The 24,247-nt window shown below is 45.8% G+C and overlaps 1 protein-coding gene across 4 annotated transcripts in view; it reads left to right on the top strand.

Moving 5' to 3' along the window:
• The window catches only part of FAM107B (family with sequence similarity 107 member B), a 205,274-nt gene that overhangs the window by 170,463 nt on the left and 10,564 nt on the right, over positions 1 to 24,247 (top strand). For 2 of the 4 annotated variants that reach the window (XM_043883541.1, XM_043883544.1), the window contains one exon: positions 21,945 to 22,128. In XM_043883541.1, coding sequence (XP_043739476.1) covers positions 21,945 to 22,128 — 184 coding nt within the window. Of the gene's footprint in view, positions 1 to 14,808; positions 14,830 to 18,885; positions 19,008 to 21,944; positions 22,129 to 24,247 lie in introns of those variants that run through there. The other 2 variants (XM_043883542.1, XM_043883543.1) reach the window with 2 other exon arrangements.

The raw sequence follows: 24,247 nt of genomic DNA, 5'->3' as shown, positions 1-24,247 counted from the left end.
GTGGGTCACAAGAAGCATTACCTGGAGTAGGAAATGGCAACCCACTCCAGTATTCTTGCCTGGAGAATTCCATGGACAGAGGAGCCTGGAGGGCAACAGTTCATGGGCTTGCAAAGAGTCAGACCCAACTGAGCCACTAAGCAAGAAGCACTACCAAAAAAAAAAAAAAAAGTGAAAATTATGAGTGTATATAGTGTCAGGCTATCGCTTCTGGAAACTTTTACTTTACTTTAGTGTGGGCTTGTTATTAGGTCCCTGTGTATAAAGACAATTACAGACAGAAAAGTTTGGAAGCCATTGATCTCAGGTGTTTTTGAAAGTTTATCATCTTGAGAGCAAGTCTAAATGTTGCATGGAAGGGAAGTTCTTTAGCTGAGTCCTTGACATTGGTTTTTGTATAGGGTTCACAGAATGAAATTTAGGAATACAGTGTGGTAACTCAGAGATGTTTTTTTCCCCCAAAGCTAACATATATTTTATAAGTAGAAAATAAGGTTTATAATTTTAACTCCAGTGGTTCATGGATGAAATTACAAAATAAAGTTGATAGTGGCCTTCCTAATTATCATATCACATGTACCTTTGTGTTTGTAGATTTTTACTATAGACTAAATTTAAAAATTTTAAATTGGATTCTTAAATATTTGGGTTCATACTCAGTTTGGCCATTTGTAAGATTATAAACTAAAGGGTAGTGATTTTTGTTCCTTGAATTACCTTGAAAACTTTTAAAATGAAACATTTTTTCATGGCCTTTGGCTATGTTTTGCTTTTGAATATTTCATTTAAGTAGGTAAAACTATCCTGTCTTAATTAAGCTTTTCAGATTCCTTATTTTTTTTTTTAAGGCATCAAGGAAGTAGTTAGCTATCATGATACATCTGTAGTTTCTTGTTAAATTATTTTATAACTGTTCTTCTGGAAGCCGTGAATGATTTCCTTTATAACTAGCTATAAGTAGAGGAGAAATTTTCATTATGAATGTGTTGATATGCCCCTTATCCTTGCCCTTTTCATTTAATTAACCAGTAGCTCCTGTTGTGTGTAGATTTTAAAACAGATACAAAGTTCTAAACTTTTGGAGAAGAGCTGTAGAGAAGTCAGAAGCTGATGGGAAGTTTCTGGATGCAAAGTTCTTGAGTAAGGAGTCCTGTTGCAACAAAAGAAGTAAGAGCATCTCAAACTTGGGTAACTTCAGGGAGAGAGAGAAGCAGAGTTCTCCACTTCCTGTGCAACTGGGGTGGAGCAGAGCATTTGCTAGTTACCAGCTGTCCTGTTCTTTTACTTAATCAGTGTTGCTGCTGTGGATGGGTCAAGACTTGGGGAAAACATATAAAAGAATAGTATTGTTGGTAAGCAACAGATTTGATTGAGATGCCAGAGTGAATAGCCTGATGGAGGATGTTTTAGTACTCAACGGAACTTGTCCTGATCCCTGTTGGCTGAGGACCTGGGGCTGTAGACACTGGTAAGTGCATACTTGGATGGAAGGAGGAAGGGGTGATGGCTAAGGCTTTATTTTAAGAGAGAATGTCCTTGATGGAAGCTACCAAATAAATATGAGAGTTTTGCAGTAGTCATAAATTGTACATAAAACAATTTATGTTTGAACATAAACATCCCTAAAACATCTTGTTGGAATGAAGATGAATAATATCACCCAGTTTCTGTAGGACCTGGGTTATGATTGATGTATCTGTTGCTTGTCACTCAAGCTAAGTGCCTGTGTCTCTGAGGCCTCTGTATGCTTTCGGAATAGATACATTTTTAAAATATTGACTATTTTCTAATTAACCTCGAGCCCCCCTTCCTTTCCAGTAAGAAGAAAGGCTGTGTTATGTTAGGCTTTTCAGACACGGTGGCACCTGGTTTCTGCTGGTTTAAATGCAGGCTCCTTGTCTTCAGGCTTTTGTTTTTCGTGTTCCTTGCTTGCCAAGTAGGTTGCTGTCATTTTTCCCCCATTCTTATTTTGAAAATTTTCCTCTGCTTATTCCTGCCCGTTGTACATGGAGAAAGTCAGAGCTCCAGTGGAGGCCCAAGGGGGATTGTATCCAGTTTGTAGGTTGGGTGGGCCTGTTAGGTGGCGGGGGTGGTGTGGGGGGGAAGGAGGGCTGAAATCACTGTTTAGATCACAGAGACAGCCTCTTGGAGCTGGGGGCGCCTTGTTTTTCTTTTCCTGTCACTGCAAGACAACCTGTGGGAACACGGTAAGGCCTGGCAACCTAGAATGACAAACCTCTGGGGGAGGTGAGTTAATGCGTGGAGTTCACACGTGGTTTACTCCCTCAATCTGGCATCTCCTCCCACGACAAATTTGTTTATGTTTGAACTTTTGCCAAAATCCCCTTCCTTTAAAAAGGGGAGTTTTGTGTGGAAGGAGAAGCTAAAGGCTGAAAGGATTTCCATTAAAAGGGCCCCATCTCTGTTGTTCACTGTAGCTTTCCTTATGAATGTTCTGAGGACAGAACACTTCTGAGAAACGATCGGTGCTCTAGTTTCCTGGTCAGCTTTGGAGCTGAGAGGCAGGGTAGCCTCTGACTTCACCCAGAGGGGCCCAATGAGCCCCTCGTCAGGAGGCTGGAGTGCCTTTGAAGACAGTTGAATTGGGTTTGTGTCCTAGTCAGCTCCGGCTGCCATAGGCTGAGTGGACGCAGGAGCCTGGTGGGCCACTGCCCGTGGGTTGCACGTAGTCTGACACGACTGAGCGACTTAACACTTGAGTGGGTTAAACAACAGACATTTATTTCTCATGGTTCTGGAGGCTGGAAGTCCAAGATCAGGGTGCAGTTTGGATTCCTGGTGAGGACTCTCTGCCTGGCTTACAGATGGCAGACAGCCTTCTGACCTGAGTCTTTACAAGGTGGGGCTGGGGGAGATGCCAGTTCTGCTATCTCATCCTCCTGTGAGGACACCAGTCCCATCATGAGAGCCTCACCCCCATGACTTCATTTAGTCCTGATCATCTCACAAAGACCTCACCTCCGCATACTGTCATATTGGGGGTTGGGGCTTCAACATATGAATTTGGGGGGGCACATTCCACCCATAACTGTCTGTGTGTGGCAGATTCGATTGTCTACCTAACAGCCACTGCTGTCCCCCCTTTGCTGCTGGAATGCCATGTCTGCATTTTCCCAGGACCCTTTGTTGCTATGGTGATCACAGGACACAGTTCTGGCCAATGAGAGGGCTTCTGGGAGCGGCCTCCCTCCCAGATAAAGGGACCTCAGGGGGCGCCTTCCCAGTCTGCCTTTCCTCCTGGAGATGCCAGGGCTGCTGAGCAGAACAGAGCAGTGAGAAGATCCCAGTGCCCCCAAGACACCACTGAGCTCTGAGGCAGCCCTGCACAGCCTACCACCACATTCTTGTGAGAGGTAAAAACAGCGCTTGTGGCGCTGCTCCTTTTAGGCAGGTTTTGTGTGTGGTCCAGGGCATCCTCACTGATGGAGTCACAGGGGAGAACCTTCCTCCTTTTGGAGTTGGGAGGAGGTACAGTCTTAGAAACACCTTATCCCTGACACTGGCCTGGGCTTCCCACCCTCAAGGTGTACATATCACAGTATGGATTGTGAGCCTGTCTCCTCCAGGCCTTGAGCTCTGGACATCAGGGACCACATCTCACTCCTCCAAGATCTTTAGGGGCTGACCCGAGGCTCTTAGAAAGGAGTGGACACTCGTGGTCTGACCTTGGCTTAATAACCCTATGTTGGTTTTGGTGTCCTCATCACAAGGCTGGCTATTTGTTGTTCACAGAAAGCCCACCGGGTAACCAGTAGAGGAGTAAGTGGGAAAAGAGACTTTAATTAAAAGTACCTGGGCTTGCACACTGCTGCTCTCTGGGGTTTAGTTAGCGCCAGACAGTCCTCCAAAGACTCAGATGGAGATGTGCCCCAATCCTCATGCTAATTTGTCACTGTGGAAGGAGAAATCAAATCAAATATTACATTTGTATAATTATGAAACATATTAGCCATCCAGAAAAGCACATAAATTGGAACCATTGTTTCTCACATAAAGGCCTCTTTTCTTTAGAGTGAAAAATGAGGTTTTCGCAACTCTGCTGTATTTCACACATGAAATAATTGAGTGATTGGAAGTCAGAGCATCTTGTTCTATGGACATGAACCTATTTGACCCACAATATGGCTGAAATATAGTGTATTTGAGATGAAAAGTTGTAAAAGTATAGCATAATTGTCATTTTACCACTAAGGAAGCAGACCCAGAGAAGCAATAAGTCAGGATTTAGGTTAGTGGACCTTTACTTTTCAGGTTTTTTTCTGCTGTACCTCATGTTATTAGTAACTTATTAAGATAAAAGAGTGTTGAATTCCACCAGCCAGCAGCCTCCAGGAATGCACGTGTCATTGTAGAGATTCAGTTCATTTAGCAGCAGGGCGAGTGTAGCCCGGAAGAGCATTGGGATTCTGGGATTCTCTTGGAAAGGCAGAGTTGGATTTGCGCTTGTGCTGGGTGACTTGAAGGTGGGGTTAGAGAAATGGGGCCAGAGCTGGGTTGGATGTGGTAAGGAAGCAGGTACATTTCAGTGATTGGGTATATCTTAATTTTTATATAGGATGCAAGAGATTAAAGTGGGGTTAGAGTTGCCACTTGGTAAAGAATTAGCAGTCACAGGTCAGTGAGAAAAGTGGGATGGTCATTCGTTTTTGTGGAGGTAGGCACGGGCTTGGTGTCTGGGTTCTCTGCTGATGGAATATTGGGCTCGGTTGTTAGTAAGGCCTGTCTTTCCTTGTTCCATTGTTGGTAGGGCAGATTTTTACTTTTCCGGTAGTTGATTTGATTTGATCCTGGATAATGATCCTTGAGGGATGGTTGGCTTTAGTAGGAGAAGAATGAGACGGTGAGTGGAGAGTCCAAAGAGGGTGTCTGAAGTCACTGTCTGAACAGTCACTGTTCTTCAATGTTGTAGTTGCTCAATGTTAGTATCAGGTTTTTTAAAAAAGGCAAATGAGTTGTTTTCTCCTACCCTAAGAGGCATGGGTGGTTTTTTTTTTTTTGGCCATGCTTCATGTATGTGGGATCTTAGTTCCCCGACCAGGGATTGAACCCATGCCCCCCTGCATTGGAAGTGCAGAGTCCCAACCACTGGACCCACCAGGGAAGTAACAAGAGGTGTTTTTGTTTGTTTTGTTGTTTTAATCATCACAGTGACTTTGTAGTCTTCTGGAATTTGGCAGGATTGTGGAAGCAGATGGAAATGTGGATACTTATAACTGAAGCATATATCATCTGCAAAGATGCCATCCAGTTATTGATCAAGAGGTAACATTAATGGTGGTGGTAGTACTGATGTCAACCCTCCTGCCCCCCAAATCAGTAGAAAATGAATTTAGAAAACTCAGTACAGTTCAGTACAGGAGTCAGAAGCGAGTGAGGTGGTGTAGTCCAGCCAAGTGAGGGCCGGGGCAGACACGCACTTATGGTCCCGGCTTGGCCACCTTCTCTCTGAACTCAGCCAAACTTCCATCTCTCTGGGCCTCTGTTTCCTCCTCTTTGCTGCTGGGGAAGTTGAACAGATGGTCTCTGCTCTTACGTTTCTCTGTTAAGTCCTTTTTGAAGATACTCTCCTCTTTGGAAAATACTTCCATTTTATGAAATTATTATTCGTCCCTGAAAGCAGGAATATTTGAGGGCTTTGAAAGCTAGTCCAGCAGGAAGTTGTTTTTTTTTTTCTGGTCTGTGTAGTTTCCTTCCTCTCAGCAGGGGCCAGGCCTAAACCCACATCTTCCCAGGGCATCCCCTTTGTAGTCTCCTGAAATGAATGGCCTGAGGTGTTAACACCTTAGAAAGTCACATCCAGTAAATGTGCCAAGGGAGGCGCCTTTATTCAGGAATTTTCAGTTTGGGGGTAAAGGCTGGTGGTGTGTGTTTGCAAGTTTGAATTTTATGACTATAAAATAGCATTATATAAAAATTTAAGTATTATGATGCATGCAAATGTTGAATGCAGGAACCAAAATAGTAAAAGAAATTGATCAAAGTTGCCTAATTTCTAAGATAGTGGGCCAGGTGGCTTGTCCCGGGTGTTTATGGAATGGCCAGTGGCAGCTCCACTCTTGCTGGTGACAGGAAAGCTTTGCATGTTTAGTCCATATCATGCTCCGTGCTGCCACTCAAGGGCTTTAGGATTTCTGTTGATGGGGGCTGGTATTTAATGTGCACTTATATCAAAACGTCTTTTTAAAGACTCCAGTGATGTTGAGCAGATCTTCACCATGAGGTGAGTCAGTGGTGCCTGTGTTAGTGGTAACGCCGCCTGCCTCCCCGGCCCAGCCATAGCTTTGTAACAGGGCACTGAAACTCTAGGAAGAGTGGGGCGCATCGTGTTGTTGACTGAGGGAAAGGCGCTCAGGGCACTCTCACAGGTACAGAGTTACCCCAGGGAGGCCCTAGAGCAGAGTGGTGTGGAGTGTGGACTCCGGAGCGAGCTGTGCGAGCTTTGCAGCCTTAGGGAATTTACCTAGCTTCTCTGGGCCTCAGTCTCCCCGTCTGTACAATGGGGCGAATTTTAGTATCTCCCTCAAAAGGTTGTTCTGGGCACCCCCTGGGCTTCTCAGGGCTTCTTAGGGCACTCCCCCTGGGCTTCTCTGGGCACTCCCCCTGGGCTTCTCAGCTTCTCCCCCTGCAGCTGGTCATTGGACACTCCAAATACCTTTTGTTCATGCAGATGCACGTATTAGAAAATAAAGGACATACTATTTTTGGAACCTAGTGTTTTTCTCCCATTCGATCCATCATGAATATTTCCCCTTTCATTACTTATTCTAATAATATGGTTTTAAAGCTGCATTGTATTGCATTATTAGATATTTAAATGGGGTTTCTTTTTTCACTGTCGTGAACCACACATGAAATATTCTTATACATATGTTTTGTGTACATGTCTGGTTATCTCCTTGGAGTAAATTCCTGGGAGTGGAATTACCAGATTCACAGATGTGTATATGTTAAAGCCTCTTGTCACAGACTGCCCACAATTCTTCAGGCAGGAAGTAGCAAAATTTTATCTTCTTATGAATAGCCTGTGAGAGTAGATAGTGATTTTCTAAGTGTAAGGCAGTGAGGAGAAAAAACTGTCATTGACTGTATGAAATTCACGTGTTTGGGCTTTGTTGGGAGTAGGCAGGAAGAAGGTGGATTTATAGAGAAGGCAAAGATATGTCAAGAAAAGCTAAGAAGGAGCAAAAGGCTGAACTGTGGCTTGATTTCAGGGTAGTTTAGGATTCAGATGAATTAATTTAATAGTAGTGTAATGTGTACTTGCTATAGGTGGTTTCACGCAAAGAGGAATAAACAGTGCTTCGTTTTTGTTGATCATATATGGTATATGTGTGGTTCTTGACTGGATTATCTAGGGGCTCCCTGGACTGGGGCTCTGATTTAATAAAGTCTAGTCCACGCTCCCTCCTATGTGGACATCTCTAGCCCTGGACCAGGCCATTGAGACTCTCCTCGAGGGACTAGGAGTGAGGGTGGCTGCGTCTGGAGTAACGGGGCGTTAGGATCAGAAAGCCTAGAGTCAGACGCTGGGAACAGGGGCGAGCAGGCGTGGAGGGCACGGTGGGGCGTGCATGGAACGTGAGAGGGGTGCCCTCCCTGGGTCCGTCTGGCCCTGATGACAGGGCCAGAATTTCACAGCCTTGGGTCAGAAGCCCCCGTGGTGGGAGCACCAGATAAGCCGAACTCTTCTATCTTCTCAGAATGTTAGAACCAAGAAGGGAGCTCACGACCGTCTGGTCTAGCCTTCTCTCGTTACAGATAAGGAAGATAAATAATTTATTGTTTTCAATTAAACTTCACCTCTTAAGTTTTTAAAATCAGATAGTCAACCTTGAAACAGAATTGGCTTTCTTTCCTTGTTCTGGGAGAGCTGAACTTTTGAGAATTGAAAGGTCTGAATGGTGGACGGGAAAGCAGATGGCACAAGTGACCATATTGCTCAGCCCTGAGACACTGAATAGATTTCATGTCAAACCTGCACCTCCCCCTGTCACAGGGGCTTCCCGCATGTCTGGCTGCAGAGCGGCACACATCTGCCTGGTCCCCAAAGGCTTCAAAATAATTTTGGGCTTAGGGGAGCTCTCCTCTTGTGCCAGCCCCATGTTTTTCTTGAATTTACACACGCTAGTTTTCTTAGAGCAATTCTTCAAAAATGGTCTTCTTCTTTTCCATTGAGTAAAGAAACACATGTGACAAATACTTCTTTTAAAAAACAACAGCTGCTCTGAACACAGACTGTGCCTTCTGCCACTGGGTGACACTGTTAGACCACAGAACACTCTTCGAGAGTAAAATCAAGGGTCTTTGAACTTCAGATCTCATCAGGCTGCTTTACCTAGGAGAGAGAGAAACTCTGAACCACTTAATGGCCATCTATCAAATGTTATTTGATAAGTGTAATTTATCAGCCTACGGCAATTTTGAGGCCAGTGGGTTTAGGGTAATCAATTATTGAGGAAATCTGTTAATTGGACAGCATTTCAGCTGCTTAGAGGCTTGTGCAGATTGATGGGCTGCATATTAATGAGGTGCTAATTACTTCATGGGAATATTGGTGCAAGCCTGTGCACTCAGATTTATTTCCCACCAGACAATCTGAGTTATCTTTCTGGGGCAAAAGACACCTGGCTCATACATAGCAATTCATGTTACAGACTTTGAGTGAGGGTTTTGGGGGTCATCTTAAGCAAGAAGGAGCGTCATCTGCTGGGTTAGAAAAAAATGGGCATTTGGTTCCCTGGACTGATATGTACCAGGAGAACTAGGAACTTGTCTGTCACTCATTCTGAGCTTTTTCTTAAGATTTTTTTTTTTTTTGATGTGGACCATTTTTAAAGTTTTTATTGAATGTGTGACAATATAGCTTCTGTTGTGTGTTTTGGTTTTTTGGCTACAAGGCATGGGGGATCTTAGTGCCCCAAGGAGGGATTGAACCTGCTCCCTCTGCATTAGAAGGGGAAGTCTTAACCACGGGACCACCAGAGAAGTCCCCAGGCTTTGTCAAGATCAGCTGAGGACACAGTTTGTTCAAAGCCTGAGATGTCCTCTCTCCCCCTCCCCTGTTTTCCGTCCCTCGTGTGGGTCTGAGCTCTGCACGTCACTTGTCAGTGAGTCAAATTGAGTTGAACGATACACAGGAGGTATAGATAGCAATGTTTCTGCAGATAAGAAATGAGGAAAAGTCAGGCCTTCCCTTTGTGACTTTAAAGTGAGAGACTGTCATTGTCGTTTTCATAGCAGCAGCTATAAGCATCGCTCGAGAAGGGTTCACAGTGAGTGTCTTGTTGGGACAGAAGGGAGGAGAGCCACAAGAGGGATCAGGAGAGGCTTCAGGAGATGAGCTGCCTGGCTTGGGTTCTTCATTCCTTCAGTATCCGGCCCCTTCATTCAGTGCAGTTCTTTCGGGTGCCCGTGGGGTGACTCCCAGCCTGGGAATGCAGGAGGGAATAAAGCTGGGTATGCCGCTGGCCCCCCTGATGCTTAGCTGTGGGCACAAGGAGCCAGTGGCCCCACCTTCCTGTTGGTTCTTCGTCATCAACTAGTCATGGTGGGGCTGCTTCCACTTTGGACGGCATATGTGTGAGGCATTGTGCTGGGGGTGGGGAGGAGGGTGACTGAAATTGGTCAGGGGTCTTTTCCCCACTGAAGGGATGCACATCTCTCCTGCAGGAGGGACCACCTGGAGATGCAGGAAAAATTGACGGATGATAACTGTCAGATTCATGGACGGAGGGAACACCAAGTAACATCGTACTCAGCACTGCAGATGGGAGGGAGGCAGCTGGGGAGAGTGGCCGGGGGGAGAAACTAGTCACAGAACTGGAGGACTAAGGGTGTGGGGGCTGGGAAGGCGAGGCCGAGAAAGGTCTTTAGCTGAGGCCTGTTCCTGAGACCTCTCAGCACCGAGGGGTCAGGATGGAAGAGGACACGGGGCCATCGGGTGTGGAGAGAACCAAGAGAGAGGGTCTTCCAGGTGGCTGGCTTTCAGGTTGAGAAGGAGACGGACAGCAGCTTTGAATTCTCACAAGAGGCTGGGGAGAAAGTACCCTGAGAAGCCGGGGGCCTCCTGCACGTGGCCTGTGAGGTAAATGGGACGTTCTCTGCGATCTCTTTCTGTTAGGGATCCGCTGGTGGCTTTTTGTCCCTGGGGCCTTGAAGGTCGCAGCCCTTATGGACAGACCTGGGGGCCAGAGCCCAGGACCTTGAATCTTAAGGAACATCTGCCCCCGCAGCTAGCAGTTGGGAAGGAAGAGGTTTGCTACCGCCCTTCCAGGTTGAAATATATGTTGATTTGTTCTCAGGGGAAAAGCCCAAGTGCGTTTGCCTGGTTGAGAAGTTGCTGCCCTGCAGGAAGGACGAATGGCGTAGTGGACCCTGTGATACCCCATGCAGCGCTGGTGGCCCTCCTGCAGTGGTGGTGGGACCCCGCCCCGGTGATCCCCTCCTGGGCGCCCCGTCTCCCTCTCTCAGCTGTGTGCTGACCCCCTATCACTCACTGCTCGCAGAATGAGGTAGTGCTGCCGTCCACCAGGGAGTTCCAGACTCTTCTCTGGAGGCAGACAGAGGGCATGTACAGAGTCTGTGTCTCAGCTGAGGTTCTAGGACTTGCTTAGGTATTGGAGAAAAAACATCACCTGGATGAGCTGCCTGCCCGGATGGTGTGGACGTCATCGTTGGTTCGGTGCCTTTGAGGGATTTTGTTCACTTCTTTCTCTTCCTCCCTCAACTGAGCAACTTAGTAAATTTTTATCAATTTTATATTAGTTTTGTTCTACTGAGAGACATTTTTTTCTCATACCACCATTGTGGTTTTGTTTTTATTTTCTTTGTATATTTTGTCTTCACACTTCCCCAAGGTAGCTTGAATGGCCAACTTACTAGCAAAATAGGTTATTCAAGAACTGCTTTTTTGATTTCCTTTTTTTAAACTTTTACTTAGGCTTTGAGCATGACCTCATTGGCGACATAGCAAACTCCTTTTTCTTGCAAAGCATTGGACTTGGGGGAGCTAGAAGGCAGAAGGAATTCAGTCACAGGGTTAATTTGCTGGTTTCTATGGAAAGCAACCCAAACTTGGATCTGTTGACTGTCAGCATCACTTTTTTTTTTTTTTTTCTGATTAGACACCTGCAGTCTCTTGGGTGCCCAGCTTAGGTATGAGCATTTTCTGAGGTCCTGACGTTGCAGGCGTGTATTTTCTGGTTACTCCTTGTATGTGTTTGAACTGTTCTGTGTTAGATTATTAATACACTGCTTGATTATAAACGTGCAGGAGCAGTGCACTTTACTTACAGAGCCAGTGGAGTGAAGTGCAGAAGAACAAAGTGCTGTGTTTTTTGGTGACATTTTTGTTTGTCCTCCACCCATTGCTTCTCTGTCCACCCCTTTCCCATGGGGTTTGACTGAACATTATGCAAAAATACCTCTAAAAAGATATTGCCTGTTTTCTGTTTTGACTTTTTTGTAGAGTTGTCCGCTGAGTCATTAGGTCAGGTTCCACCAGGGCTATGGGAGGCTAAGTACATTATGAACATTTGATGTGTGAACAGTTTAACTCTTTATATTGGACTAGCTTCTGTTTTTATTTGTTGTTATTGTTCAGTCCTCAAGTGGTGTCTGACTCTTTGTGACCCCATGGACTGTAGCCCAACAGACTCGTTTGTACTGCACTATCTCCCAGTGTTTGCTCAAATTCATGTCCATTGAGTCAGTGATGCTATCTAACCATCTCATCCTCTGCCGCCTCCTTCTCTATTTGCCTTCATCTTTCCCAGCATCAGAGTCTTTTTTCCAGTGAGCCAGCTTTTCCCATCAAAGTATTGGAGTTTCAGCTTCAGTATAAGTCCTTGACTATTCAGGGTTGATTTCCTTTAGGGTTGACTGATTTGATCTCCTTGCAGTCCAAGGGACTCTCAAGAGTCTTCTCCAACACAGTTCGAAATTATGTTTTTATTGATCCCTCATATTTATATTATTGCTCTATATGCAGAATAGTTATTTACAACAGAAACCAGAGTGACATGGCAGCTCAGCTGTACAGATAAGAAAACCAAAGCCCAGAGACTGGCACATAATCAGCATTTTCATGGTGTGGACTGGCTTGGGCTGTGGACTCTTCTCTCTGCTTTGGCCGTGAAACAAAAGCCTGTCAGGGATTCTGTTTTCTCCCATAGACTCTGTCCCTCTCTTCCATCTAAGAACAAATTGGAAAAATGAGCAGAGGCCAATATGGGGTTCACCATTAAGCTTGGTCTAAACTAGTATACTTGTACTGTGTGGTCATCCATTTTTCAGTTTGATAGGACATTGATTCATGGAGAGTTAGATTAATGAATTAATTTGTTTTAACTATTCAACCATCCAATTTATTGAGCATCTGCCACATGGTCTGGTACCATGTGTAGTGAATGTTCTCCTTAAGTTTTACTCAGTGCTCACAACGATTCTGCAAGCGTGGCTATGAGAGCCTTGATTTACAGGTGAGGAAATCAAGACTCAGGTTAAGTCACATAATTGGTACGTGGCATAATAGGCTTCTAATTCAGGATGGAGGTGGTCTTCAAACTGGCTGGTATTTATTACTTCTCATGACTCAGCAAGGTTTAAAATGGATGAAATAGCAAAACTGTAATAACACAGCAGCAACTAAATGATCTCTAGGTTGTAATTTTAATAGCTATTAATATTTAATAGGGACTGTATTTATTGAGGTATAATACACATACAGAGAAGAGCATAAGCCAAAAAAAAAAAAAAAATGAACTGCTTGTTAAATTTTCAGAGTGAGTATGCCTGTGTAACTAGAACCAGAAATCAGAACCTTACCAGCACCCCAGGAGCCCTGTATCTTCCCGTGCACTCACTCTGTGCTCCCATTATACTGACATCTGACATCAGAGGTGGTTTTGCTCGTATTGAACATCGGATTGATGGAATGATCCAAGATGGACGCTTGTGTGTCTGGCTTCTTTTGCCGAACATTGTATTTCTGAGACTCAGTCAGGCTGTTGTCATTCTCCTAGCTCTTTGTTCTTCAGCTGTATCCTCATGCCCCACAGTTTGCTTCTCCACCCAATTGTTAATGGACATTGGGGTTGCCTCTCATTCGGGGCTGTCATGAATAGCGCTACTCTGAACATCCTTATAAAAACATTTATGTGTTTGAAAGGAAATGTGTCTCTCTTGCCACCTTTCCCCACTTCAGTATGATTTTCTGCAAGGTGTTTTCTGGTTGGGATTATAAAGCTATGAGGTTAGAATGCTTCTAAAATCTTGTTGAGAAAATCATCCTGTTTAAAGTGAAACCCGTTCTCTGCTCTCCTGCCTGCCCCCCTCCATTATCCCAGTGCAGAAGAGTGTGATGTTGAAAGGGGTGAAAGCACCCCTTTGGAATCAGACCCAAGTTCAAATGCTGGACCTGTACTTACCAAGCTGTGTAACCTGGGGCAGAATAACAGGGTTTCTGTTTATGGTGCTTAGTTGCTCGATCGTGTCCAACTCTTGTGACCCCATGGACTGTAGCCTGCCAGGCTCCTCTGTCCATGGGGATTCTCCATGCAAGAATACCAGAGTAGGTTGCCACACCCTTCTCCACAGGATCTTCCCAACCCAGGGACCAAACTTCCCACATTGCATGTGGATTCTTTACCAACTGAGGCATCAGGGACGCCCAAGAATACTAGTGTGGGTAGCCTATCCCTTCTCCAGGGGATCTTCCCAACCCAGGAATCGAACCGGGATCTCCTGCTTTGCAGGCAGAGTCTTTACCAGCTGCACTACCAGGGAAGCCCTAGTTGTTGTTATTTGTGGCCAGTGACAGCACTTGTCACAGGTGACATTTATGGAAGGCTTACTGTTTCCAGGCCCTGCGTTGGGTGTGCATTTCTCATTTATTCTTCATAATCATCTAAGAGGATCTGCCTTTCCTCCTCCTCTTCCTTCCTCTTCCTCCTCCTCTTCCTCTTCTTCTCCGTCTTCTTCCCCCTTCCCCTCCTTTCTTCTTCTTGTTCTTTTTAACTGGTGAGGAAACATAGCCCGAAATCACACTTACAATAAATGAGAACTGAAATTTGGACCCATTTGGTGTGATCGGAGCCCACATCGTTGAAGCTGTCTGAACTCAGAGGGAATTGGGAGACTCACAGGGAATAAAAACTCCTGCCTCACTGGGCCATCATGAGGCTTGCATGGGGAGATGCTTATGTAGAACATTGAGAGATGATGCATAGTTGACTCCAGAGTGGATTCATCTCGTGGCTTGTCTCTGATGCTTTTACTAACAGTGTTGAGGGTCCGGGTGAGGTGGCCCAGCTCCACTGGGCGTCATCCTGGAAACGGACACCTTGTTATTTGTGGAGCCATCGCCACCTGCCAGTTGTCCCGTCTCACTTGGTCCAGCTTAGATCTTAAACATTGGCACATGTTTTGTCTTCCCAAGGTTTCTCTTGCCTTCTTTCCCATCTTCTAAATATAAAATGTGTGCCTTTTTTTAATGTAAAATACATTTTTCAGGGATGAGAAAACGAGTTTGGTATTTTCCCAAGCGCGTCACTGTTTGGCAAGCGTGCTGCAACATCTCTGTGGCCAGTTTATTGCGAGTCTGAAATTCCAGCAGCGGTGGACCCGGCACAGTTGGAAAAGTCACATTTCTGAGCTTGTGTTGATTGCTCTGGCTCGGCGTCACTTGTCTGCCTTAGTTGAGTTTGTGGCCACGAAGGTCATCTGGGCACTTGTCTGATGCCTTTGGGTCCCAGATGTCTCCTGGTAATGAGACTGAATCTTCAGGTTGTTCCCAGGCTCAGGAGTTTTGTAAGTGAAGCCCTTGGCTGTTTGGGAGAAATTCCAATTTTAACTCTCTCTCTGCTGTCTCAGGGCCTTTCTCCTCACAACCAGCCTCCCTTCTGGGAACTGTGGGTGCTGAGGGAGACTGCCGTGGCTCCAGGGACAGTCCTTCCTCTTCCAGGTTGACCCAAGCTTGGACTTGGCTGGCCTGCAAACTTAAATGACTTGGGCTTTTCAGAGTATTGTGAGAGGGTTGCTAGAATCTGTTAGAGACAGCCTGGGAAACAAATGCTCTTAAAAACTTCCTGGGAATTACTTTCCAGAAGATACAGCACTTCAAACATTTAATTGTTTAGCTTCGGTTGGTTCTAGTTTAGCTGTAACCTGCGTGCACTGACAGGTTTCAGGTATTGTTTTATAAAGGATTCATTTATGAGTGCTTCTAGATAGATTTTAAATACTGAGGTGAACATGGAACTTAGCATATCTGTAAATTATGATTTTTTTCTCTCATATGATTGTTTTATTTTATAGTATAAATATAAATTTTATATGTACTGAAGTGAAGTGAAGTGAAAGTCGCTCAGTCGTGTCTGACTGTTTGTGACCCCATGGACTACACAGTCCATGAAATTCTCCAGGCCAGAACACTGGAGTGGGTAGCTTTTCTCTTCTCCAGGAGATCTTCCCAACCCAGGGATCGAACCCAGGTCTCCTGCATTGCAGGTGGATTCTTTACCAGCTGAGCCACGAGGGAAGACCCCAAAATTTGGGTGACTTGTTTTATTTCAATACTCAGTTTATTGTGGTCTAGAACCAAACCTGCAATATCTCTGAGGATTAAGTTTTAACTTCTGTCTTTGTGGGAATTCCCTGGTGGTCCAGTGACTAGGACTCTGAACTAATAAGTGTCTGGGTTCAGTCCCTGGTCAGGGAACTAAGATCCCTCAAGCCCTGCAAAAAAAAAAATATCTATATCTATATATCTTTGTGATGTAGAAATATGAAAATGAACTCCTGGAGCCAGGAATAGTCTAATGGGAAACCCAGATGCAGTCAATGTTTTTCATTGTTGTGAAATTGTGGAATTTTTCTGTGGGAATGGTTATTCACCTCTGAAAAGCAATCAACCCAAAATACCTGGGACTGGCAGAGGCCTGGACCCAGGGTTAACCTTTGAAAAGGGAAAAAAAATGCAAAGAAGGACTCAAGAGGGCATCTGTAGGGCTGGAATTCCCTTCTTTTTTTCTGGGACAGTGGAGTTTAGTAATGATTTTGCTCATTCACAGGAATCAAAGGTAGAATTCTCGTCAGGTTACATTTTTAGTGTGCAGTGTTAGTATGTGTCTAGAGTGCAAATCTGTGTTGTTATTCAACAGCTTAGAATCTTTCACTGAATCCCCTCGACCTCAAAACAGCATCTGTTTCTCAGCATCAGCCCTGCCTCCTTGGTACACGCCCTGCACTGTAGCCAGAGCCATTCAGAACTCCATGTGCGTGTGATAGACTTTTCACACTTTGCAGAAGGGTCTTAGTGTCGGTAGTGTCGGTAGCATGAATGGGTCTTAGAACCATTGAAAGTTACCAGCGACTGTGGATTACATGAAGGGAGGAGGTGAGTCAACCTAGGGAGACTTCCCAGTGAGCTAGGGGATTGTAAAGAATGCTTTATTATCATTAAAACAAACAAACCAGCAAACAGCAAAGAGAATTAATGGGCTCCATCATTTAAAAGAAGAAAAAGCTTAAAAAACAGAAAAAAGTTAACCAGAGAGAATATGAAGGGGGCTTTCCCAACTCTAGTTGTGAAGAAGAGGAATGTACCTTCATTTCAGTATCTGTGGGTCATTTAGTTTGAACTTTTTTATGTGTTTGAAGCACTCATACGCTTTAAAAGTCCTTGAGAAGTAGAGTTTTGTATACAGGGTTTCCCAGACCTCTGGGTAAAATATGAAATGTTGTTGGCTACATAGTTCGACTAACAATAGCTTCTATTTATTGAATCTGGCATCATAGATGTGCCAGAAATTATTACATTTTACGACCACACTCATTTTGAGAACCGAGGGGCTTTGTCCAAGATCTCAAACCAGGTTTGCTTCTCCTCTACTGAGCTGACCCTCATTTTCCTTCACTGACTTGATAGTTTCTAAAAAATCCCTTTATAAATCAGTTACTGGTCCAGGGGCGTGTATCTGACAAGAGTGTCTTCATGTTAATTTCTGGAAGAAGGTTTCATGTAGCAGTACTGATATCCATTTCAAAGTGCCTTTACTTCCAGACATTTTTCTGTCTCCTCTTTCCTTCTGGGCTGTGGATTACTGGTTGCTCAGAGCCCTTCAGGCTTTAAACCTTGTTGCTTGAGACTCCAAATAACTCCGGGGCTCCCTCTCCTGGTGGTTCTTCCTGGACTCTGTTCTTTCATTTAAAGATTAGTCTTTGACTCAGTGCAAGGTATCTGGTAAGTCAGATTGTAAAGAATCTGCTCGCAATGCGGGAGACCTGGGTTTGATTCCTGGGTTGGGAAGATCCCTTGGAGAAGAGAATAGCAACTCACTGCAATATTTTTGCCTGGAAAATTCCACAGACAGAGTCTGAGACTGGTGGGCTACCGTCTGTGGGGTTGCAGAGTCAGACACAACCGTGCGACTGAGCACGCGTGCATACAGGAATGGGGAGCAGTCCGTGGGTGCAGGGCCTCCATCATGTACAGTTTTCAGGGCCACACTCCTTCGCATCCATAACCTTCTCCAGACCCCAGCATGGTCCCCTCCCGGGGACCACAGGGTTCCCCTCAGTCTGGTTCACAGTCACGCTTGAGGTCGGAACACTTGACTCAGGCTGGGGCCCCCTTTCCCGTCTCCACTTGGATGAAGGACCAACCAGGGAGAGAGAAGAAGGAAGAAGTTTGTGCCTTCGCTTATGGGCAGAGCTCCGTCAGCCACTGCCCACCCGTGGCCTGTCTGCCTCTGTCCAGCAGGAGACAGGCCAAGCCTATCTCACTCCTCTCGGCCAGTGGGAAAAGAGAGGCTTCCCAGACCCCCAGTCTTAAGAGAAAGTGGAGAAGAATCCAAGCTAGAACTTGTTCCCTAGGGTCAGAACTGAAGTCCGTTCACTGTGTACACAGGAAGCTCAATCAGTGTCTTGGCACCAAGGCCCAAGACAATGTCTGTAGCCCGGCCCTGACCTCTAGGAACCGTGGGCAGTGGGCATTTCTGTGGGCTCCTGTCATGGGAATAGTGGGAGTGGAGGGCCGGGGGTGGGGGAGCGAAGTGAGAGACCCCGGCAGTCACTTAGTAAGACCAGGAAGGAGCCGCCCAGGGTCTGGGCGCTCACTGCGTCAGCTGCCTGCGCTCAATCACCTGGGTGTCTAGGGATGTCTCCAACCCAGCACGTCCCAGAGGGAGCTCCTGACCTCACTCCCGTCTGCTGTCCTCACAGTCTCCACCGCGGCAGCTCTGTCCTCGTTGTTCAGGCCAGAGCCCTTGGAGGCACCTCGACCTCTCTGCGTCTCACTCCTGCTTTGCAATCCTTCAGGAAGTCCCGAGGGCTGGGATGAAGTGACATCCGGCCTGCTGCACCCACCTCTCACCTGGGTCCCCTGACAGCTGCCTCCTGGAGTCCTTCCTTGGCTGTGCTGGGCCTGTCCTACTCTCGGCAGCTAGAGTAATCATCCAGACACATGAGTCAGAGCGCGTCACTTCCTGCTCAGAGCCCTGAATGGCTCTTTGCTGTCACTCAAGGCAAAGGCCCTGGCACTGGCCTTCAAGTGCCCGCATCGAATCCCACCCCTCTCCGGTGCCCCCACTGGTTCCCTTCCATCCCCACCTTCACTCACATCTGTCCTTCCTCAGATGCATCAGGCGTGCTCCTGACTCCTCATTCCCGAGTCTGGAACACTCTTCTCCGCAGGTCTACAGGCTCCCCTCCCCTGCTGACACCTTGACCTCAGGAGGCAGGAATCTGGATTTGAGGTCAGGGAGATTATCCCTGGTTTAGGGCAGAGGGACCAATCCTTTTATGGCAGCTCATTGCCTTCTTGTCTACTGATTAACTAGGATGAAACTGCTGTTGGCTTTTAAACAAAATCAAGACTGCCTGCAGGCCTGTCTGGCACTTCTCCAGTCTCCACCGAGGAGTGCGTGCTCCGAGGGGCCCATTCAAATAGGCTGCTGAGATGGGGTCGCTGACCTACCACAGGCCAGGTTCGTGAGTTTCCGTTTGGGGGAGGCTGCAGACATACTTGTCTTTAAAAGATCAATGCAGGTAGCATTTAAGGAATATTTGGTTTAATCTGTTAGATGGTGGTGGTGGTGGTTTAGTCGCTAAGTCGTGTCCGACTCTTGCGATCCCATGGACTGTAGCCTGCCAGGCTTCTCTGTCCATGGGATTCTCCAGGCAAGAATACTAGAGTGGGTTGCTATTTCCTTCTCCAGGGGATCTTCCTGACCCAGGAATCGAACCCGGGTCTCCTGTACTGCAGGCAGATTCTTCACCAACTGAGCTACGAGGGAAGCAATCTTCTAGATACGTGTATATTATTGCTTGGCCATGCATTTGTACCTAAAATATACAAATGATGCAGCTACAGCTTTTCTGTTTTCGTTGCTTTAATTTATTCTTTGTTTTTTTTTTTCTCTTTATTTCATGTTAATTTTCAAAAGATCTTTCTATTAAAAATAGGAAACATTGTAATTTGGTAGACAGGACATGAGTTTTAAGATCGGAGAGTGTTTTGTTTTTTTTTCAAGTTTGAGATTTACACTATTGGCAAAATTAGCCTAGGCAAGTTATTTTCACTTTTATTCCTCTGTTTATTGTCTGTGGAATAAAGATTCTAGTGCTTCTGTTCATAGGACTCTCACTGGTATCAGGTGTGATCACGTACCTGCAGGTGCTGTATCTAAAGTGTTGGGAAATTGTTGGCTGCTGTTGAAGAAAGTTCAGAGATTCAGGAAACATCACCGATGACTTTTGAGACCCAAGACTCCTACTTGTAGCTACCGGCCTCTGGACCCATTTTACATATTTCTAAATTTTACTTGAGATTGCATCTTTATTCGATTATCCCCCCACTCCCCCACCCCATGCCAGAGTCCATGGAAGCACCTAGCCACCTTTCTCCTCCCTGCACCCCTGCCCCGTGTGCAAACACACACACACACCCTCACTTGGGTGTTTGCTTGGGGCATTGATTTCATGGGCAGAAATAAAGATGGAGCCTATCTTCTAGGAGCTTGTTCACAGAGGCTTTGTCCTCTTTCTGTTTGTTACAGATTTGATTAAGTTAAAAATTTATTCAGCTTCTGCCATGTGCCAGACACTTGGCTGGACCCTCGGATTTAAAACTGGAGACGAAGTGGTTCTGGCTCTTTCACGGAACAGACAGACACATATGGTTACAGTGTGTGCGTGCATGAGTGCTCAGTCGCGTCCGACTCTTTTGTGGCCCCACGGACTGTAGTCTGCCAGGCTCCCCTGTCCATGGGATTCTGAAGGCAAGAATGCTGGAGTGAGTTTGCCATTTCCTTCTCCAGATGATCTTCCCAGATCAGAGATTAAACCCGTGTCTTCTGCGATCGTAGGCGGCCACTGGGGAAGCCCTCCCATGTGTAAGGATGCTTCTTGTACCAGAAATACATCTGCATGGTGCTGCTGGGGCTCTGAGGATGCAGGGGAGGGGGACCAATCTCTCGACTCACCAGGAGAGGTGGGGACAGGTGGCGGTGCTGGGTATGAACGCGCTCAGATGGTATCCTCCCTCATGCCCTCGCCCTCTTCTCAGATCCCTGTTCCATCTGGGGGCATGGCTCTTGCCAGAGAATTAACACGCATGTACTCTGGACTTTCCAGGGAAGTCCCACTATCAGATACTTTGCTGTGGTGAGGCCCCGCCTCTGGTTTTTGGTTTGGAAAATTTAGTCATCCTGCAGGACAGGGAGGCGTAAAATGACGTGTTGGTTATCTTGAAAGATTTATGTGTGTTGGGGAGAGGGAGCAGGGGTGGGTAAGTGCTGAGAGACATGCCCAGGGGTCTGCAGCAGTCGGATACCTGCCAGGTGGACCACAGGGGTTTCAGGCAGCACTCAGCCAGCCATGTCCCCCCAGCTCTTGCCCCCATGCGTTTTCTCTTCCGTCTCACAAAATATGACACGTTTTCACATGGTGCTCGCTGTGTATCGAGGCTGCAGGGGACGAAGGAAGGAGATGTGTGCCCCACTTGCCAGGGGCCTCTACACACACGCACTTAAAATTGAACACAGGACCCAGGGTCGTCACGATATGTGTTCCTTTCACATACTGATGCAGAGTCCAAGCCCAGAAATAAGCCACTTTGGGCGGTCTGTTCTGTTCTCCAGTGAAGCCTTCCTCTTCCTTCTAGACAAGAAGTGTGGAGAGCTGGGCTCTGCTGCCTGGTCCCCCCACCCCCGCTGCCTCCGGCACTCTTCTGGCAGCTGGGGGGTGGGGTGTGTGTGCAGATGAAATCCTTGCCCTCAGGAGCAGCAGCTCTAGGTGGCCAGTGACCAGTCAGTCAACCTGTGGTTTGGAGGAAGCAGGGAAGGGCTGGGGTGGGATTACAGGTTTAAGCAGGGCAGGTAGGAGGTCAGGGCTCTCTGAGAAGGTGCCATTTGAGGAAAGATGCGAAAGGCTGTGAACGGGATGGAGTCTCCAGGGTGCTCACAGGAGTGGGAAGGGAGACAGGGACCAGTAGCCTGGCAGGATATGGAGGCTGATCTGCCCCTGGGGAGCTGCTGGTCTCTTATGCGAGCTCTGGGATCTGTACGTTTTTAGAACGTCTTAATTTGGAGGCTGAAGGGAACATGAAGGACCTGGGTCTGGTGCCCAGGTGCTCATCGTGGGTTTAGCAGGTATTCAGAAACGGTGGAGGGCAGGACCCGTGTGACCTGAAGCTCACAGTGAGCCTGTGGGGACCCATGTGGCTGTGCTTTAGCTGTCCGCTCGCAGAACCAGGTGGGTTCCTCCGGCTTCTCGTCGCCCCCGTGGCTAAGACAGAGCTTCAGAGGGTTTCCAGTGAAGTGGTGGAGGCACCCTGGAGGATGTGCTCGGCCGTCCTGGGCCTCTGCTTTGGGCAGACAGACGTCTGAACCGACACCACAGTGACTCTCGTCGTTCTGTTTCAGACAGCCCACTGGAGGATTCTGACCCCAAGGACACGTATCTCATCCCGAGAAACATCATGGCCGAGCCAGACTATATAGACGATGACAATCCCGAACTCATTAGGCCTCAGAAACTAGTCAATCCTGTCAAGACATCCCGGAACCATCAAGACCTTCACAGAGAACTTCTTATGAATCAGAAAAGGTACGATGGCTTTTTGAGCAAAGTTTTCCTTAGGGGACTTTTGAGGTAACTAGATTTGTTTCTTGACCATGTTTAAAGCTTCCTTATTCCTTCAAGCATCCTTGAGTCAGAGCATCTATGATGTAAACCTGTCTATAGGCTCAGCTGCCGCCCCCACGATCACTCGGAGTTCTGTGGTCCTGAGTCCCCTTCTCAGATGGACACATATTTTAGAATGTATACACAAGAGGCTGGATTAAGGATAAAAGAGCGTGTCCTGCATTGAAGAGAAGTACATTGTTTCTTAGATTTGTAAAAATCCTGAATTTTCTCTGTATATTTGGGGAAATGTGAGAACCAGATAGTGCCCATCTTAGCATTTGTAGAGTGACAGAGAGAAGTCTCTAGAACCACATCAGACTTAACAATAGATAAGGGCCCCCTTTCTTGTGTTTTCATTTGTTTGTTTTTTTAGGGAGCATTTTAAATGATTACAATCATTTTTATTATTACTATTTGTTGTTTGGAGAGGAGTAAAACATTTACCTTCTGTCTTCCTTGTGAACCATTTGTTAGTTCCATCTGTGTCATAATGCAATTTTGATTGTTGGGTTTGGTGTATTCTGCTTTTTAAATTTTTTGAAAATTTATTTTATTGAAATATAGTTAATTTGCAATGTTGTGTTACTTTGTGGTGGACAGCAAAGTGATTCAGTTATACATGTAAATATATATTCTTTTCCATTATGGTTTACCACAGGACGTTGAATATAGTTCCCTGTACTATATGGTAGGACTCTCTTGTCCATCCATTCTGTATATAATAGTTTGCATCTGCTAATCCCAAACTCCCAATCCATCCCTCCCCTGTTCTCTGTCTTGGCAATGATGAGTCTGTTTTCTGTGTCTGTGAGCATGTTTCGTAGATAAGTTAATTTGTGTCATATTTTAGATTTCACAAGTAAGTAATGTCATATGGTATCTCTTTCTCATTCTGACTTTGCCTTGTATCATGGTCTCTAGGTCCATTCATTTTGTAGCACATGGCATTATTTCATTCTTTTTTATGGCTGGTACTCTGCTCTTTAAGTGATTCTAAGCAAGACCCCTGGACTAGGAGAGCTGAGGATGTAGAGTTGCTTCATGTATTAAGACACAAGTTGCTTTCTCTAAGATCTGTTAAGCTTCATTTAGAACTGTTTTCAGGTCTTCAGACTAAAATTGTCAGTCTGAATTGTGAAACTATGGATCACTCAACCACTCACTGTTTGCTCTGCCTTGGTGAAAAGGTAGCTACTACTCACTGAACTGAAAGATGTGCAGACAAAGCTAAGCACTGGGGTAATGTTTGGAAGGAAGGCTTAATTAAAAATAAAACCTTTTAAAAAGGATATGAGGGGCTATTTTTATGGTAATTCTCTGTCTGAGTATATCTAGGCCAGAACTCCTAACTTCTGTCCCAGGAACTCTCTACGATTACATCTCTCCCTCCAGAAGTGGAAATGTGTTTTGCTTTCTGTTACCAGCACGACAGTGTGCTGCTGGGTTAACTCTTATTCAACAGAATGTGAGTTTGATCCTTTTTGAGTAAGTGCTTAACTTCTACCTGTCTTCATCACATAAAAGTTAAAACAACAACAAAACCAAATGGGTATCATCATGCCCAAAGTTAAACAGAACTATGTAAGTTCCTCAGTAGGCCAGAGAATTTGGAAGCTGTCCCTGGGAAACCACGTCTGCATTTTGCTGGGAAGATGGAAAGTTTAATATCCTCTAAAAGAGAGTAGCTAAATGGTTTTCTGAACAAAAAGTTTTCTGACTGTCTTTATCTCTTGGATCTCAGCTTCCTTGTCTGTCAGATGACACTAGGACACTTAGTTGGATCTCTGAGAAACATTCTAGTTCAAACTGTTGTTGGTTTTTTGTTTTTTCTATGACATCTACAAAAAGCCTCCATGTCAGAAATAGAGGCAAAAGTAAACCAAAATTGGCAGCATAGTCGTTGTTTGAATTAGAGGCTCTAGACTATTCTGCAGAAATGTATGTAGCAGCCTGGGTCATACCCGTATAGGCAGAACATTACCGGTTTGGTTTGTGCAGTGAATCTGTTGCCAGATTTCCCGGAGTAGGTACATCCTGG

The sequence above is a fragment of the Cervus elaphus genome, chromosome 23, assembly GCF_910594005.1.
Source record: "Cervus elaphus chromosome 23, mCerEla1.1, whole genome shotgun sequence".
Lineage (NCBI taxonomy): Eukaryota > Metazoa > Chordata > Mammalia > Artiodactyla > Cervidae > Cervus > Cervus elaphus.
This window is presented reverse-complemented; position numbering and strand designations above follow the sequence as displayed.